Source organism: Salminus brasiliensis, chromosome 20 (genome assembly GCF_030463535.1).
Source record: "Salminus brasiliensis chromosome 20, fSalBra1.hap2, whole genome shotgun sequence".
In the NCBI taxonomy this organism is placed as follows: Eukaryota; Metazoa; Chordata; class Actinopteri; order Characiformes; family Bryconidae; genus Salminus; species Salminus brasiliensis.
In genome coordinates, this window is record NC_132897.1 from 20,799,536 (window position 1) to 20,818,987 (window position 19,452).

The following is a 19,452-nucleotide window of genomic DNA, read 5'->3' on the forward strand; positions in this document are numbered from 1 at the left end:
TGCATAAAAATGTAACAGTGGCTTTATTCTTTGTGTACAAACACTAGAGAGAACCGGCGAGAGCTGGAACGTAGTCCAAGTGAAACCTTTATCTTGCACCAGGACATCTGGAAAGATCTAATGGTGCTGGAAATGCATGATGAAAAGCTAAAGAGTTAGTGTTAAAGGCGAAATATCACTTTAGCTTTCAAGTAGAGCATAACCAAAAAGGCTTTAGTTCTCTCCTTAGACGAATAATACGCCCACGTTATGCTCTGAGCTTGTGTTATCATCTACTCTGGAATTAACCGTGTTAAATGCCTGCTATTAAAAATGTCAGGACCTTTTTAAAAATGACTCCAGAAATAAGAACCACTGCTGCATTTTAATAACCCGAGCCTCCTATATTTAGGTAAGAAAGCTCAAAACCGTGCAATGCTCGGCTAAACACAAATTCACGCTCTGCTGTGGAGAAGGCGATAATTCCGCCGCGTCCCTTTGTTCAGCTGCTGAGATGATAACCAATCAACAACGGCTAATCTGCTCTGATCTTTGTGTAATAAGCGATTATCCATGTGCACCATGTTTGTGATGTTCTATTGAAGTGGATTCAGAATGGAATACCGTGGACAACTTCCATTTTATGCTATGCAGATTTTTTTTTTTTTTTTTTTTTTTTTCATTGTTCAGACATGAGCAAGCCTCAGCGGACCTGTGTGCGCTTTTCCATGCCATCATGTTATATCTGCTCCTCATGTTCAGAGTGAATTCCCAGTGCTGAACAAACTCTTGGAATGAGAGGCAATGTGAAGCAATACTTGGACTGTGTTTGAGTGTTGGGTGGATTGTTTGATGGTTTTGCTGGTCTACAAGCATGAGCAACTTGACCAAACTAGACAGCTGTTCGGTCAGCAAGACCAAGCTTAAAATGAGATTCACTAGTGAAACTACATCTTAACTAACTATGCTCTCTGCACAGCGGGGAATGCTAACATCTGGAAAGACAGACAACTGTTACAAAACAGTTTTGGGGTTTTGGATTTAGCCTAGTTGATCAGCTCTGTTTTTGGTTATGCCAGATTTTTTTTGGTGAAGGAGGAGGCAATTGAAGGTGTTTGAAGCTCATGGTATGTCTAAACTCTCATTATTCAACTCTGCCAAGGAAAATACAGCACCTTTAAATAGGATAGCAAGAGCAACAACAATAACTAATTAATACATTATTTTATGGGGTAAGAATAGAGGAAAAATATGAAATGCAAAGAAAAAAAAAAAACAATATTCACCAGAGGAACAATAACAACAACAAAAAAAATATCTGGCAGGTGTTTTGGTGCTAGTTGGAATCTCTAGACTAATTTACCATCAGTGAAACATAATGTTAATTAGGACAGACAACCGCTACTCTTGAGGACTGAAATAATCTTTTATAGAAGTATAAGATACATTTTTCTTCCTGCCAGCTGGCATGGCTTGCTTTTCCCACCTTCTTGGCCCAATCCATATGCTCTGCTGTTTAAAGGTTGAATCTGAATGTAGCAATGTGCTCATTCTTGCATTAATAGCTAATGATGGAGGGACGGCATGTACCGTTGCCCCCCACCTGACATTGTATGGACTTTCGACAACTTCTAGACTGCAGAGCATAAATTATCCTGGGGCGCAGCATTCTGTAGTTGATCTATAGAGCGAGAAAAAAGGAACAAAATGAGGATACAATCGCTGCTAATTCTCTACTCTTTCAGTATCTGCCCTCTGAACGATCCTCTTGTTCTTTCACATCTACTGAACACTCTAATTTTAGGCTTTAGATGCTGTGCCAAGATATTCTTTTCCCCTGGAGCAGGATTTGAGTGACTTCACAGCTTTAACATAAGCATACCTTTGGAACACGTTCTTTTGAGTAGACATTATTGGATTTTTAGATCTTCTGATCAGCAAGAAGCTATGCCTACATCTCTGTATGTGTGATAGGTTTAAGTGTACTGCTCCTAGCTGTTATGTGCTTGTGTACACTCGCTGTAGTAAAATGCTGTGCTATTGTGTTTGTTTATTTACTGTGTGCTATTTTATTTATTTATTATTATTATTATTTTTTTTTTATTGCTTTAGGACAAGCAGGGACCATGGCTATGCTACAGTCACCATGGCTCATTTGAAAAATCCTGTGGACCTAACTGTATATTTAGGTCTGTATATTTTATATTATGCATGTTCATACTGTATGTCTGGTCGGGCTAACTAAGCTGATGCCTTTGCTTCAGTGGTCCACTATGTACAGTGGGGAGAACAAGTATTTGATACACTGCTGATTTTTCAAGTTTTCCCACTTGCAAAGCATGTAGAAGACTGTAATTTTTATCATAGGTACTCTTCAACTGTGAGTGATGGAATCTAAAACAAAAATCCAGAAAAATACATTGTATGATTTTTAAATAATTAATTTCCATTTTATTGTGGGAAATAAGTATTTGATACACCAGAAAAAGAAACTTCATATTTGGTACAGAAACCTTTGTTTGCAATTACAGAGATGAGACGTTTCCTGTAGTTCTTGACAAGGTTTGCACACACTGCAGCAGGGATTTTGGCCCACTCCTCCATACAGATCTCCTCCAGAGCCTTCAGGTTTCGTGGCTGTCGCTGGGCCACACGGACTTTAAGCTCCCTCCAAAGATTTTCTATTGGATTCAGGTCTGGAGACTGGCTAGGCCACTCCAGGACCTTAAGATGTTTCCTACGGAGCCACTCTTTAGTTGCCCTGGCTGTGTGTTTTGGGTCGTTATCATGCTGGAAGACCCAGCCACGACCCATCTTCAGTGCTCTTACTGAGGGAAGGAGGTTGTTGGCCAAAATCTCACGATACATGGCCCCATCCATCCTTCCCACAATACGGTGCAGTCGTCCTGTCCCCTTTGCAGAAAAGCATCCCCAAAGAATGATGTTTCCACCGCCATGCTTCACGGTTGGGATGGTGTTCTTGGGGTTGTACTCATCATTCTTCTTCCTCCAAACATGACGAGTGGAGTTTAAACCAAAAAGTTCTATTTTTGTCTCATCAGACCACATGACCTTCTCCCATTCCTCCTCTGGATCATTTAGATGGTCATTTGCAAACTTCAGACGGGCTTTGACATGCGTTGGCTTGAGGAAGGGCACCTTGCGTGCACTGCAGGATTTTAATCCTTGACGGCGTAGAGTGTTACTGATTGTTTTCTTTGAGACTGTGGTCCCAGCTCTATTCAGGTCATTGACCAGGTCCTGCCGTGTAATTCTGGGCTCATTCCTCACCTTCCTCAAGGTCATTGATGCTCCACGAGGTGAGATCTTGCATGGCGCCCCAGACCGAGGGAGATTATCCGTTATTTTGCATTTCTTCCATTTTCTAATAATTGCACCAACAGTTGTTGCATTCTCACCAAGCTGCTTGCCTATTGTCCTGTAGCCCATCCCAGCCTTGTGCAGGTCTACAATTTTATCCCTGATGTCCTTACAAAGCTCTCTGGTCTTGGGCATTGTGGAGATGCTGGAGTCTGACTGATTGAGTGTGTGGACAGGTGTCTTTTATACAGGTAACGAGTTCAAACAGGTGCAGTTAATACAGGTAATGAGTGGAGAACAGGAGGGCTTCTTAAAGAAGAAGTAACATGTCTGTGAGAGCCAAAATTCTTACTGGTTGATAGATGATCAAATACTTATTTCCCACAATAAAATGGAAATTAATTATTTAAAAATCATACAATGTATTTTTCTGGATTTTTGTTTTAGATTCCATCACTCACAGTTGAAGAGTACCTATGACAAAAATTACAGTCTTCTACATGCTTTGCAAGTGGGAAAACCTGAAAAATCAGCAGTGTATCAAATACTTGTTCTCCCCACTGTATGTATGTTTCTTTATGTTCATATGTGAGGCTATAACCAAAACATTATGGGAAACGTAGTGCCTGTAATGAATTTGCATGGCGTGTTCTGTAATTTTGCTCAACGATTCAGGATAATCTTGACTTTTAGCGCTGTGATGGTGGTGGTGCACAGCAACATTTCACTGGGCCTTGTGCCCCAGTAAATTGGGTGTAATGACGCCCCTGATCAGATTTCTTTCTAAATACGTGATCCACACCTCTCTTGCTGCTTAGCAACTCACTAATCTGTCTTGAATTGGTTTGCCTTTAGCATAGGGTCCTCTTCAGTATTTATTAGGAGGTTTATGTGGCTCTTAATTGTACATAATGTGATGTGGTGTTCCCGCATTAGTAACACCGTTTTGCAGGCAACTGTGCTCTATCTGGTTCTGTTGTGGAAGAAATCAGGTTGTGGGTAGAATGTCTTCATTATTGAGGATAAATGCTGGTTGGATTTCTTCAAATCCAATATTCCGGTCTACAAAGCTGGAGAATGCTGTTAAAGGCTGCTTCGATTAAAAGACATAAACATGCACAATATGGGCAAAAGTATTCGGACACCTGCTAATTCATTGTATCTTACTAAATCAAAGTTATTTAAAAAAAGTGTGTATGCTGTATATAGACTTTCTACTAGATATTGAAGCTCTGCTATGAGGATTTGATTGCATTTAGCTTCAAAAGCTTTATAGAGGTCAGGATATTGGCCACTGCACCTGATCCCCAACTCCTCCCAAAAGTACTAGATGAAGCACCAACCATTATTCCAGAGAACACAGTTCCACTGCTCTACAGCTCAAAGTTGGGGGGGCTTGATACCCCTCTAGCCCATGCCAGACATTAGGCATGGTGCCAATAGGTTCATGTTTATCTGCTTTATCAGTATTAGAATGCTGCACCCACACACACACACGGAAATTGATGGAGAGAATAAAATGAAGCAGACAGTTTATTCCAGTCTGGTCCAGGTCTAGTAAAAGCTGATAACGACGAGTATAATGCACTGCACTTTAGCAGGTCACTGTCAGGCCCCTGACCTTAACTGGCCACAGCCAAATAAACACAGCTCACAGCCTGTCAACAAAACAACTCCAACTTCTACAAGTAGAACATTTTCTGAAGTGCAGCAGTATCTAATGGTGTCTCTTAAAAATCATATTGGCTTCAGTTCTTTCTGTTGAATAACGCAGGGTAGAGGAGAATGAAAAAGCTTTCAATTCCCATGAGGTTCAAACACCAGAATGAAAGAGGCAACAAGACTGAAATGGCTGTTGGAAAAGTTGACTAAAACATGACTAAAAAATAAATAAAAAATCTCCGCTGCAGTGCCACGAGAACCTCAGGAGTGTCACCTCGATCTTCCCATGATAAACAGACTGTGTGGAAAGGGAACAATATGGGTCAGGAAGATTGCTTTACACCCGTTTACCTTGTTTCACAACTGACATGCTCTGGGGTAACCGCGAGATGGGCTGCTGGAATGTGTTCAGCTTTTATGAGAGCGTTTCAAGAGCAGTGTCTCCAAAGCACAGTTGCCTGAAGAGGAAGAAACCTTACTAAGTGGGCGCAAAGACAAAGATCAGGTCAAGACCACATGGTAGAACTGGTTAAAGTGATAGTTTGGCTGAAAGGTTCCTGCATATGCCAAATGTAGTTGATCTTGACGTGTTTAGTATTTATTTATTTATTTATTTATTATTATTTTTTTTTCCTCAGCTGGCTTCAGTTCTTCATGGAAATATGGAAATATTCCTTTGAGATTCTGATCCAGGTTGATATGACTGAGACATGTAATTACTGCAGATTTTTCAGGTGTACTTTCATTCTGGGAATCTCCTTGTCTACCACATCCCAAAGATGTTCTATTGTTGTGTTTTTATTTGATTTTTTTTGTTTGTTTGTTTTTTTTATAGATCTGGTGACTAGGAAGGCCATTGAAGAACCCAGAGAAGTGAGCAGGTAGCTGTACTAGGCTAAAAGCTAAAGCTAGCTCACTTGCTAACCGCACAACTCACAGAGAGGACACAAGATCACAGCAACACTACCAGGTAGTATTCAGGGTAAGACCAAGACAAATAAGGTAATGTTCTTGCTGCGCTGCTAAATTTGTAGCTATGCTGTGTAATACTATGCTACGTGCCTTCTGTGACCCATCACAATGATGGAAACCAGCCAGTGTAACATCAGTGTGCTTCACTGTGAGGTGCAATAACAGGGTTGTATAGAAGCTTGAGCATTTTCCACCCCAACAAAAGAAACGTACTTCCATATTTACACTTCACAGAACCATAAAACAGAAATTTCTCATTAAATACTCAAGACATGTATTCTACGGCAACTTTAATATGAAGTGGGGCCAAATATTCTATTTTCACTGTAAAAAAAAAAGGGTCAGGTGTTATATATATATATATATATATATATATATATATATATATATATATATATATATATAATAGTGGGGGAAATATTATATATATATATATATATTTATATATATATAGTGGGGGAAAAAAGTATTTAGTCAGTCACAATTGTGCAAGTTCTCCCACTTAAAAAGATGAGAGAGGCCTGTAATTGACATCATAGGTAGACCTCTATGAACTATGAGAGAGAAAATAATAAGAAAAAATTTATTTGCAAATAATGGTGGAAAATAAGTATTTGGTCAATAACAAAAGTTCATCTCAGTACTTTGTTATATATCCTTTGTTGGCAATGACAGAGGTCAAACGTTTTCTGTAAGTCTTCACAAGGTTGGCACACACCGTTGCTGGTATGTTGGCTCTTTCCTCCATGTAGATCTCCTCTAGAGCAGTGATGTTTTGGGGCTGTCGGCAGGCAACACAGACTTTCAACTCCCTCCAAAGGTTTTCTATAGGGTTGAGATCTGGAGACTGGCTAGGCCACTCCTGGACCTTGAAATGCTTCTTACGAAGCCACTCCTTTGTTGCCCTAGCAGTGTGCTTGGGATCATTGTCTTGCTGAAAGACCCAGCCACATTTCATCTTCAATGCCCTTGCTGATGGAAGGAGGTTTGCACTCAAAATCTCACAATACATGGCCCCATTCATTCTTTCATGTACACGTCCTAGTCCCTTTGCAGAGAAACAGCCCCAAAGCATGATGTTGCCACCCCCATGCTTCACAGTTGGTATGGTGTTCTTTGGATGCAACACAGCATTCACTCTCCTCCGAGTTGTGTTTGTACCAAACAGTTCTACTTTGGTGTTATCTGACCATAAGACATTCTCCCAATACTCTTCCGGAACATCCAAATGCTCTCTAGCAAACTTCAGACACGCCCGGATATGTACTGGCTTAAGCAGGGGAACACGTCTGGCACTGCAAGAACTGGGTCCCTGGCGGCGTACTGTGTTACTGACTGTAGCCTTTGTAACATTGGTCCCAGCTTTCTGCAGGTCATTCACTAGGTCCCCCCGTGTGGTTCTGGGATTTTTGCTCAGCGTTCTTGTGATCATTTTGACCCCACGGGCTGAGATCCTGCATGGAGCCCCTGATCGAGGGAGATTAGCAGTGGTCTTGTAGGTCTTCCATTTTCTGATTATTGCTCCCACATTAGATTTCTTCACTCCAAGCTGCTTGCCTATTGCAGATTCAGTCTTCCCAGCCTGGTGCAGGTCTATAATTTTGTTTCTGGTGTCCTTCGACAGCCATTTGGTCTTCACCATAGTGGAGTTTGGAGTGTGACTGTTTGAGGTTGTGGGCAGGTGTCTTTTATACTGTTAACGAGTTCAAACAGGTGCCATTAATACAGGTAATGAGTGGAGGACAGAGAAGCCTCTTAAAGAAGAAGTTACAGGTCTGTGACAGCCCAAAATCTTGCTTGTTTGTAGGTGACCAAATACTTATTTTCCACCATTATTTGCAAATAAATTCTTTAAAAATAAGACAATGTGATTTTCTGAATTTTTTTTTCTCATTTTGTCTCTCATAGTTGCCTCTTATCTTTTTAAGTGGGAGAACTTGCACAATTGGTGACTGACTAAATACTTTTTTTTCCCCCACTGTGTGTGTTATATATATATATATATATAGCTTAATTCCATCACAATTTAGACTAATTCATATTTTATTCATCTTAGGTTATTAATCTTAAATTAATTAATTTTCAGTTTTCTCCTCCCCATTCAGATTAATCGTGATTTAACTCCTAAAACAGCCTATGGCCTGCAAGTGGGCTGACGGTCTTACTATACACTTCTATGACCCAAAGAATAGCTCCACCAGTTTGTACAGACGTCCCTGTAGTTACTGAATAATACTGAATAATACACCTTGCTGTGTAATAAGCCTTTCTGCATTAAGCGGTTCACAGCACCAAGAGAATCTTTTCACAGCCCTAAATTTGATATTAATTATTCAGCCCTTGTGAAATGAGTGGATCAATTTTGCTGAAAGTGCAGAATCTAAATGTCCACATTTCGGTTTGCAAGTCAAGAGAAGTTAAATCAAATGTATGTATATGTGAATATGGACATAATTATTACGAATGCAATGAAATATTTTATGACCCTAATAACTCTATGTTGTCGACCCCCTGCACTGGAAGTAATTATCAACCCCATCAAAGCTAATCTTGACCACATGAGCTTCATACCTCCCATAAGTGGTCTCAGAAGGAGGGCCTGATGCCCCCTCGGCCACAGAGGGTCGATTCATTGATGGCTAATCTCGGGATGCCGTCTTGTTTACTGCCTTCCGAACATACCGCTGACCTCTCTCATCATGTGGGAATACGTCTTTATGGAGGCTAATTAACTTTTTGTCACTGACCTCCCCGAGCTTTAAACACCAATCAATTATAGCTGCGCATGACTGCACCCGTTATTGTGCACAATCTCAGATAGAAACTCCCAGAGCATGGGAAAGCAGCCATGAGGGAATTCCAAGAGAGGCCTTCATTTCATTTGTCAGCTCTGGGGCTTCATGGATGTACTGTTAAGGACGCAACAGTTGAGTTGACTCTGAGCCAAAGGCAAAAATGAGATTTCTTTCTACCCCCTCTTGGCCTCTCCAGCTTGATAAGGAAAAGCTGTAGAAAAGTGATCTCTTACTCAACTCCACCAGATCCAGACTCTGTTGTGCAAGTAAGTGGAAAAATTCTGATTGTTATTTATAATTATTTTCCAATTTACATTTTTTACAGTCCCAGTCAATGTCATGATCTAAATAAATATGCTCAATATACTGGCTACAGAGAAAGCTGGAGAGATAAGGGAGAGGTAAGCGAAGTTATGAGATTAAATCTATATTTCAGCATGGATAATAGTGTAATCTAATCTCTGAGCTCAACAGTAGCGACGCTGTGTTCACATCCCTGAATAAAACTGCTAATAGGTCACTGGCCTCTGTAAAGAGAGTGACCTACGGGAGGAATTTAGGGCCCAACTGCATAAGATTGATTTGCATTAAAAAAAAAAGGTTAACGAGTTAAAGTCTGCAGATTAATCGTGTGCCTTAATGAGTTATCGTTGACTGCACTAATTTATATTAGTTAAACCTGTTAAACTGTCTGAGGTGTGAAGGCCTTCATACACCAAGCACAATCTATTCAGATGGCATAACATGCATAAAATCAATAAATCTGTATGCTGCACAGCAAGTTTGATGGACGGCCAAAATGCTAAATTAATTTTTGCCAGCTTTGACCGGTAACCTGACTCAATCAACCACACATCACAGTTGTATCTGGCATTGACCTGGCAACAACCTAGGTGATGAATCAGCTCTGTCCCAGAAACAACAGCATTTAACACATGGAGCTCCAAAAGAAGCTCAGAAGTATCCCAGACCAAGACGTTGGTCAGTCAAGCTTTGTTCAATAGTGTTAAACCTAGATAAAGAAGCTAAACATTCTGAATGAGGTGGATGAAAATGGAAAAAAAAGTCCCTCATGGCATCAAACTATTTACATAAAACCTCATATTCTGCTTGCCCCCCATTGCTTTTATCTAATATACATGCCTTGACCTCACTAAATACTGGCAGAGCTGACTAGCATGTGGATCCACATGGTTACCAAATCGGATAAAATCTGGGTTTGGGATGGTCTCCTCCTTTCATCTTCTCTAAAATGGAAAGTAGCCTACCTGATTTGACTGTTGCCTGTATTGTGAGAAGCCAAAAAACTCTATCTGCGAGCATTTTGTTTATCTGTTTGTGTGTTTGTTTTCACAGACAGCTCACTGAAATGTCCTCACTTTGGATAGACGGAGCTAAACTGCTGAACAGCTCTCCAAGACGGTATGAGGATTTTTGAGAAGTCACAAAAATGCGTTAATTTTATTTTTTATTTTTTATCCCCCTCTCTTTCAGCTTACTTTCTTGATGACCTGCATGTTCAGTCTAGGGACTGATTAGTTTCTTCTGAAACTTGAAACTTAACCCCTTGAAACATCCTATGGACTGCCAGCGGGCCAAAAGTGGAATATAAACTATTACCAAAGAACAGCCTCATTAGTTTCTTCAGAAGTCTCTGTAGTTACTGAGTAATACACCTTAGTGTGTAATAAGCCTTTCTGTGTTAAGGGGTTAATGTTTTTATATTTAATTAATTAAAAAGGACAGGACAAAACAGCTCCTGCATCCATACATGCTTACACCTGTTAGGTCAACTGTGTCTTACAGGGCTGAGATGTTACAGGCCGTGAAAACTGCTTTGTTTGTTTTTCTAAAAAAAAAAAAAAGCTGAACTGCAAAGCAAACTGAACCGTTCCACCTCCGCTTCTTTCACATGGTCTTGCACTGACTCACCAGCTAGCCAAAGAGGTACCTTTATGCTTTACGAATTATTCATGTCTTCCTGGTAAATCAAACGACCATCGCAGAAAACAGCTCAGAATAGAGTTGACGGACAATTTCGATTTGACCCCTGCAGTGTGCAGTTTTGCTGCTATTACTGCTGAATGGCTAGAGTTTTTGTTTATTTATTTATTTATTTATTTATTTTTGTGCGCAAAAAAAGGGCCGTAAACCAGACGAGACCAGAACATTAATGCGCATTTCTGAAATCCTCTTCCTGCTGTTTGAAAAGGCTCTCTCTTTGACATTTCATATTTCTCCTCTAAAGATTTGCACTGTGCTGGGCTTGCCAAGACCCTGGCCCGGCTCCAATCATCCAGAACCATCAATACCCTTCATTTCCCTCCACACACTCGCTAGGCTGAGGCCCAAATCCAAAAGATCATCTTTTAAGGCAAAATGAACTTCTACGGCAAAGACAGCAGCCCATCTGACAAATGGCTCTCCAAATAAGCCATTTATTAGAAGTGTCGAATTGGTGACTATCCAGTACAGAGGGCTATGTTTCACAAATGTCTACCATCATACATTATTTCTGTCTTTCAGGGCCAGGATTTCCCGTGGATTCCTAAAGAATAAGCAGCCTTAATCTTAACGTGATCCATGCTGGTCGCTCACCAGCGTCTTCCCACTGCTCGTGAAAAGTTTGTAGACCCCTAGCTTTTTCGGATGTTCTTATTACCAGTGATCATGTTTCCTCTCGTAGTTTGCCAGAGCTAAAGATATTAAAGGCTAACCAGATCAATTTGGAAGAATTGACACCTCTTGATATTTGTGCCAGTGTAATATTCTCTGACAGTACTAGCTTCGGGAATAATGCCAAAGCCCACGCTTGTTGTGATGTTAACACTTCTCAGCACTCAAACACCTTTTTACTAATAACAAAATGAGCTTATGGTCATTTTTTCTTACTTAAATAAAAAAGTAAGAAAATTTTAATCCAAAAGAATGTCCAAACATGCTTGACAGGACTTGTGTGTGAGCTGGAGTCACACTTGTCCTGCATGCTTCCCTCTCAAATTCTGAAAACTTCACCACAGGCTTTGGTCTTGGATTTGAAGGAAACAGTCACTAGCACTCCCTGCAGAACTGGCCACATTGGTGGCCTGCTCCCGCCTACCACTATTTTGGGCACTCTTATCGCAGAGGAGAAGGGAAGGCGTCGCTTGCAGGTTCAAAGACAATAGTGCTGGGGGGGACTGGTGGGAGGTTTTGTTCTGGCCTCTGACGGTTGGCAAACGCCACTGGAATGGAAGCGAAATCGTTCGCTGGAGAGTCATAAACTCTCCGGCAACTTTTCCAGCACGCTGTTGGTCTGAAAAAAGTCTGACTGGGCTCTTATCTGAATACAAGTCAGAGCGCGAGAGTGTGGAAGAATTCCACAAGGCCTGTCCAGGTGCACTGAGGCTTGAGATAAGAGAAGCTGGCATTAGGGGGCAGGAGAGTGGGAACTCTGCAGCCTTTTAGGTAAATAGTATTTGGCAAGGAAGGCTAGTCATTCAGTTCAGGCTTCTTGCTCGACTGTAGATGCCAAACTTAGTTAAGCGTTTCTCAAATGTTTTTCTGAAGAGGGAAAAACTTTTAGCTTTGAAAGCCTAGAGAACGGCCTTTGATTCAAAGACTTGAAGGCAGGTGGCTCTCAAGGAGGAACCTTGGCGTGAAGGTTCAGTCTATGGTCACGTGGTAGCTGCTTTACCAAAGAATGCTGAAGCTCATTCAGTACAATTGGACTCTGGAGCTCTTTAATCCTCTCCATGGCCATTCTGCTTTCTCTAGGGTTTTTTTTTAGGTTAGGTAATTAGTAAATTAACAGCTTTAACTGGGCAGAAATGGTTAATTCTGTATTTTCATTCACTGGTCTTAAATACTGCAAATATACATGTTAATTAAATGTAAATGCAAATGTGTAGATCTGTCATAACGATCATTCTGGGGAGGTAAATAGGAATATACAGTAGATTAAATGGTGCATAAGAAGACATTTCAGACTTCAGTCACCTTTTACTATTAAGACCCAGTCACACTTTGTGACGCAGTGGAATTTGCTGCGCTAAGCCATTTCATGCTGTCTTCCAGAGTGAATAAATTTAGCATACAAAACTTTTCTGAACTTTCACATGCAAATGTTTTGTCCTTGACTAATTGCACTACTGCTGTGGCTGCAGTGATCTGAGTTGGCTGTGAACTCGAACTGGATAGACTTACTTTACAATAGTTAATTTGCTAAAATATCAGTGTAAAACTATTGTTTGACATTACTGCACAACTGTCACAACTGTTGTACTGGATTCCTACAGAACATATATTTAAAAAGTCCATCTTGCATGATGTCATTAAAGCTAATGTCTAACTAAGCCTGGGAAGGCTGAATTGTATACTTGTGTTTATTTGATTTTTAGATTACTTTTTTACTGCAGCAAACGAGAGACGAGAAAACGAGAGCTACCACAACAAACATGACGACCTAGCAGTAGCAGGATTTTGGTTTCTACAACCTATTCTAATGGCACTGGACATTTTTACATTTACTGGCATCTTAGAAATGGTGACTTTACAGGCAAAAATGAATGAATGGAAGTCAATGTTAAATAAGAGTTTATTCTGAGATATTTCTATTGGGCCATTCATCTCCTATTTGCTCAGAGCAGCTGGGGGTTCAAACATGAAGACTGAAAATGGACAAAGTTGTTTTTCATTGGACAGCAGAAATATAGTCATTCCAAGCTCTACCAGGTAAGCATCACCTTTCATCTGGATTTCAATGATTATTACCTAATGCTTGTAAGAAGCTTGTAAAAATACTAGAGCTTGTGATGTAATGATCAGAGTAAGAGGATTTCACTCGGTACCATATAGAGGCCAAGGTGTCTTAACGGTCAATGATACAAAAGGGTAGCCCTTCATATTTAAGCACTGAAGATTCAGTTTACTAACTGCTAAGTAAGCTTTTCAGCAGACATGACAGGTCTGTGGAGTCATTTTCTTTGTACGACTCAAGGTAAAATAGTAAAAATAATACCAGTACTAATACTAGTAGACTTAGTACTGTATTTATGTTCACTTTGTTTTAATTTGTTTTAATGTTGTGGTTGGTGTGGCAGATAAAACCACTAGCTGCCAGTGAGCTATTACACCATGTGTGAGACCAGGGTTCGATTCGTTATTGTCCCAGACTCACATTCTTAAGGTTTAAAATTTACATTAGATAATCTGAAAATTGTCATTTAAACAATATAAACTGAAAGTATTTGGTCTTTTAAAGCAGTGTGATGAAATAAATCAGGCAAAAAGTGTTGACGGGGTCTTTTTCAAAGAGTTTGCTCCATGCATTGTCTGGCTGTAAACTTGGCTTACACTTGGCATATACTCCAGCCCTGAGGAGGTCTGCTAAGTCTGAACTGAACTGGTCGACAGGGGGACACTACAACACTCCACCATATGCTAGATATCCCTGATCAGAATATATCTTACACTTTTTTGATGTATAGCAATTTTTTTTCCCCCTGCTTCTACAGAACAATGAAGGGAATGCTTTCTCATATCGTCAGGGGACCTGACATACTTGCTTCGTCCATGATTCAAAAACAACTTGCAAAGACTGCCCTTACACTGCCCACTTGATCTTTTTGTGTCCACCAAAGTCAGGCCTTCTTGCAAAATGGGGCTTCTGTGCTTTTTCTTTGTTATCTTACCTTGTCTTTCTTTTGTTTTTCATCTTGATATATGTGCCATCTTTCTCCATCGTTGCTGAAAGCGACCTTGTACGAGCCCACAAACTGCACGTGGCCGAAATCCTTCGCCCCCTGGGTAATGACGCCTGTGATTTTGGTCGGCATGAGCATGTCCACCTGAGAAAACGAGAGCGAGAACAACAGAGAGAAAGGATAGAGATGATCATGCTGACAGTTAGAAGTGGGAGTGATTGCTTCATTCTCCTAACCCAGTCAGCACACTTGGCTCTAATTCTCCATCAAGCCTTGTAAAAACACTGTAAATTCATTTACTGGGTGGTTGAGGGTGGAGGGTGCACCCTGCTTCAATTATTCACAGCATATTGAACAACAGGGCTTAGGCGCTTTTTGGGCTCAGCAGAAATGAAACAGCTAGCCACAGCAGCCTCTCAGGCGGAGGCCTAGCGTTTTGGTTAATTTTTAATACACTTTCATTTGCTCTGAATGCTTTATTAGCATGTCGCGGGGTTGTTAACAGGGCATGTTTGAGTGTATTTGGGAACTGCACGTCTGTTCGCAAGGACTGTGGGTGTTATGTAAGTACGGCTTCATGTGGTTTGAAATGTAAGATCCTGGAAGTGGAGATGTGATTTGACAGCAAACTTAAAGCCTCAACCCCTACGTAACATTCTAAAACCAGTTAAAATACATTAAAAAATAAACCTCTTTATTAAAAATAAATTAAGTACATTTACATGTGTTCTATGTAGCAACAAAAAGAAGTTGCATGACTTGTAAAAAAAACTTCTTTTTTTTGTAAACTATAGAACCATTTTAATGATATAAAATTACCATTGGTACAAAACTCTTGTAGAACCATGTGTAATAATTAAATGGTAGGTTAGGAGAGCCATTAAGCCAGTGTTCAAATTACACTTGTAAGGAGGTCTCAACACTTACCCAAATGTGGTCTGTTTTAATGTACACACAGAGTCCATAACACCGTGTTTTAGGTTGTAAAGCTTATTTGAAGTGTAACACAGTTTGCAGAGGGGACGGTCTCAACTTTAGCACTGTGAAGTTTGATTTCTGCAAAACACCCTGAGCTTGTCTAATGGATACATACATTAATACCTATAGATATGCGGCTTCCTTTCGCTATCAGTAAAAAAAAAAAAACCCTGTAAACTCACCCTGGCTCTCCTGTAATCTGAACGCTGGATTACACCCTGCAAGACACGTATAAAGACTATGGAAGCTACTCCAGAATATTTAACACATACCTTAACATAAACTTTTAAATTTTAAATGTTCGTTATGAAAAACTAAAAGCTCAATTTACCCTGATGAACTCAAAAATTCTAGGTTTGACCGTGGGCAACAAGGCTAAGACACTACCCTTTCAGAAAGAATTGGATTTTTGGAGCAATGATCTAAAAGAACCACTTGTGTTTCTCTAAAGCCAGGCGTACACTGCCATTTTAGCCTAAATAGGTCATAGATGACTTGATTTCAGGATCGGCCCAAATTTTCAATTGATTGGCTGTCATTTGACCTGCAGTGTGAGGGGTAAGCTAGTAAGCGTTCAGAGGCCTGGATGGATTTCTGACATTAAAATGTTTGAGCAGTCTCGCGAGGCGATTTCTCGGTCACAACCTTTTTTTCCCAAAGTTGCACATTGTACATTGCGTTGGTATGAAGAAATGCCATTTTTCCATCTTTCCCATTCTCCATTCAGGTCAAGAATCAAACTACAGGCCTAGTTATATACTCCACTGGAAATTTCACTTGCCAGCTGCCAAAATCACAGAGTCACAGAATACCCAGAGCAAGGTGAGCAACGTTTTGGACAACGATACAAGTTGTAGCTTCTTCCCAGCCACCTGCAGGTCCAGGTACGTCTCGTCTGTCTTTTTTTTTTTTTTTTTTTTTACGAAATTTCAGCACACAGCAAGGCACAAGTTATCAAAGCCATGGGCTTCCTCAACATTTTGAGTTGAGCTGAGCGAATGAAGTATGCAACATTCCTTCCCGTTCCTCAAACTAACCCTGTAGCAAACTCCTCTGATTGCTGATGTGGCTTATTTATACATACTCGTACAAATCCTGCCAGATTCGGAACATAAACCTGAGACGCCATGCGGGGAACTCAGAAGAACGTAGGTTTTCCTGGTGACAATAAAGAGCAGACCTAGTTCAAGCGGAATAGCCGAATTAAAGCACGCACAGAATCCCATTCATCCCTTAGAGTCGGGCTCGCAACAGCACAGCTTTCAGTCATGCCGCCGCGGCGAGTGAAAAGGCCATGCGAGCCAAAGAAGACTTTGCGAATATTTACAAAGAAATCAACACAAAGCGCCGTAACCTGTCATGCAGGAAATGTTGAGATTGCGGCGTAGTTTACAGCGCTCGGCGTATATCTTCACACAGATGGAAAAGTAAAGGTCATGCAGCTCATTTGCATGCATGAGGCCTAGGGGCTGAAATGATGAACCTAAACCTTGACTGCGTGAGGTGGAGTTAATCCACTGAAAATAAGATGTGTGGCTCTGAAACAGCAGAACGTAAAGATGAAATGGTCGGTGGAGTGGATTTGTTTTGTTCTACCAATCTATTGGAGACACTCGATCACAGAACCAGAAAAAGGAAAATCTGCCATTTTTACCGTTTCTGCTTTTCTTAGAATAGGAAAAGACAATGCATTTGTACTGAAAAGGGACATATTCTACATGTTTATCATTTTCCCTCTTTTTATACACTTAATTTCACCATGTGTGGGTTGATTTACCAAATATATCATTTAGAGATTCTCCATAATGCAGCACTGCACCTTTTAAGACTGTCCTGTTTAAGCTAAAGTGTTGAACAAATTAAGTTAGGATGGAAATCCTGATGTAACGGGTGTCTCCATCTTGCCCTTGTGGGTTTCCCTTTCTGGTCTCTGTCTTCGTTCTGCCCTGCCATGTGCCCTGTATTTTGTCCTTGCCTCCTCCCTAGTCTCTAGTCTTTGTCCCGCCTTGTCATTCGTCTCCCAGGTGTTCTCTGTTGTAGCCCTGCCCCTTTGTTAAATCCTCTCAGGTGTTCCTCATTTGGTTCAGTGACTGCGTGAGTGTCTCTTTTGAGTTCTTGTTAGGCTGTTTTTATTAAAAAGCATTCCCCCCGCGCCTATGTCCTCCTCATCCCTGCCTGCCTCCCAAACGTGACACCTGAGATGTTTCCAAAAATAGACCTACCTTACTTCTTACTACTTCTTCTTTTGGATATCTGGCAAAACAGCTGTATGTTAAGTGGGTGGTCATGGGTTGTAGCTCCCTGTATCGACCGTGTGGCTTTGGGAGTGAATAGCATTTTTGATAGTTTTGACAGTAACCTTAACAGTATTAGTATTTACATAGGATATAAAACTCTTATTTAAAAAAAGGCTGGGGATGTTTTTCTGTGATATGATCTCTAAAGATCAGCAACCAAAAGCACCACAAGCTGTTCTGAGTTTACTTGCAGATGTCCAAGTCTTTCTCTTTTTCCTGCCCCTATGCTGAATAAGAAACACGTATATAAAACTCCTAGAAAAACATACTAGGCCTCCTCACTTTTTTACCCTTGCCCGTGGCGGGCCAGCTGAAACTGTTCCTAACTGGAGCATTAAACCTATAAAACCTTTCTGACAAGTCAGTGCTTACACTGCAGAGGAAAATGGTCTTCTGTGTTCAGTTTTTAGGGGGGTTATATATTTATTTCACAGACCCAGCCAAACAAAAATAAGAAAAAAACTCAAATGTACTGTGGATTGGAACACTGGCTTACCTCAGTAAACTTTAATAGCATACATGATGAAGCATCAGTCACACTAAAGGGCCATGTCTGGCTTTGATTCATGTGATGCCCTCATATATGCTGATAACCAGTAGCATAAGAAAGGAAAGAAATATAAGAAGGCGGAGGAGAACATGGGGGAAGAAAAAGTGAAAGAAGGAGAATAATAAGAACATGAAGGAGGAGGAGCAGAGGGAGCATATGAAGGAGAACAAGAAGAGGGTGGAGTAGGAGAATGAGATAAAGGGGAAGATGAGGGAGAAGGAGGTGAATAGGGAGGGATATAAAGGAGGAGGAGAGGGATATAAAGGAGAACAAAAGGGAGGAGTAGGGCAATGAAGATGATTAGGAGGTGAGGAAGGTGAAAGAGGAGGAAAGGGATATGAAGGAGAACACGAAGAGGGAGGAGTAGGGCAATGAGAAATGAAAAGAAGGGGAGGCGGGGGGGAGAAGGAGGAGCAGATGAAGGAGAAGGAGAACAAGACTGAGAGGAGTAGGACAATGAGAAGGTAGAAGATGAGGGAGAATGAGAAAAAACAGGAGATGAGAGATACAAAAGGAGGAGGTGCATGACCAGATGGAGAAGATGAGGAAAAAGGGGGGGGGGGCAGGATGAGAAGGAGGAGAGGGATGAGGAGCAGATGGAGCAGATGGAGAAGAAGGAGAACAAGAGGGAGAGGAGTAGGACAATGAGAAAGTAGAAGATGGAGAGAAGGAGAAATAGGAAAAGGACAAGGAGGTGAAAAAGGAGATGGACAAGGAAGGCGATGGGCAAGAAGATAAGGGAGAAAGGAAAAAAAAAACAGAAGAAGGTGAAGGAGGAGAAAAGAGAAGGAAGTGAATGACCAGATGGAGAAGATAAGAAGTAGAAATAGGAGGAGGACAAGATTGTGAAGGAGAAGATAAGCGAGAATGAGAGAAAGGAGGAGGACAAGGAGGTGAGCGACTAGGAAAAAGGAGGAGGAGAAGGAGGTGAAGAAGACTAGGAAGAGGGGGGAAAAGAGAATGAGAAGGTGGACTAGAAGGTGAAGAAGGAGGAAGACAACAAGATGAGTGAGGGAAAAAAAAAACAGGACAAGGAGTTGAAGAAGAAAGAGGAGGAGGACAAAAATAAGAATAATAAGAGACTGCAGTCCAGGTCTACACTATTCCAACAGCTTTGCAAGTAGCGGAGTACTATCATAACCACCTGAACGAATGCTAAAATGCTGCTGTGCTCCAGTTCCACTCAGATGAAGTCCAGCAGAAACACTGGAGAC

General features: G+C 40.9%; 1 protein-coding gene across 6 annotated transcripts in view; it reads right to left on the bottom strand.

Moving 5' to 3' along the window:
- The window catches only part of edil3a (EGF-like repeats and discoidin I-like domains 3a), a 243,439-nt gene that overhangs the window by 13,225 nt on the left and 210,762 nt on the right, over nucleotides 1–19,452 (bottom strand). For all 6 annotated transcript variants that reach the window (XM_072664773.1, XM_072664772.1, XM_072664771.1 and 3 more), the window contains one exon: nucleotides 14,402–14,557. In XM_072664773.1, the coding sequence (XP_072520874.1) occupies nucleotides 14,402–14,557 (156 nt within the window). The remainder of the gene's footprint in view (nucleotides 1–14,401; nucleotides 14,558–19,452) is intronic.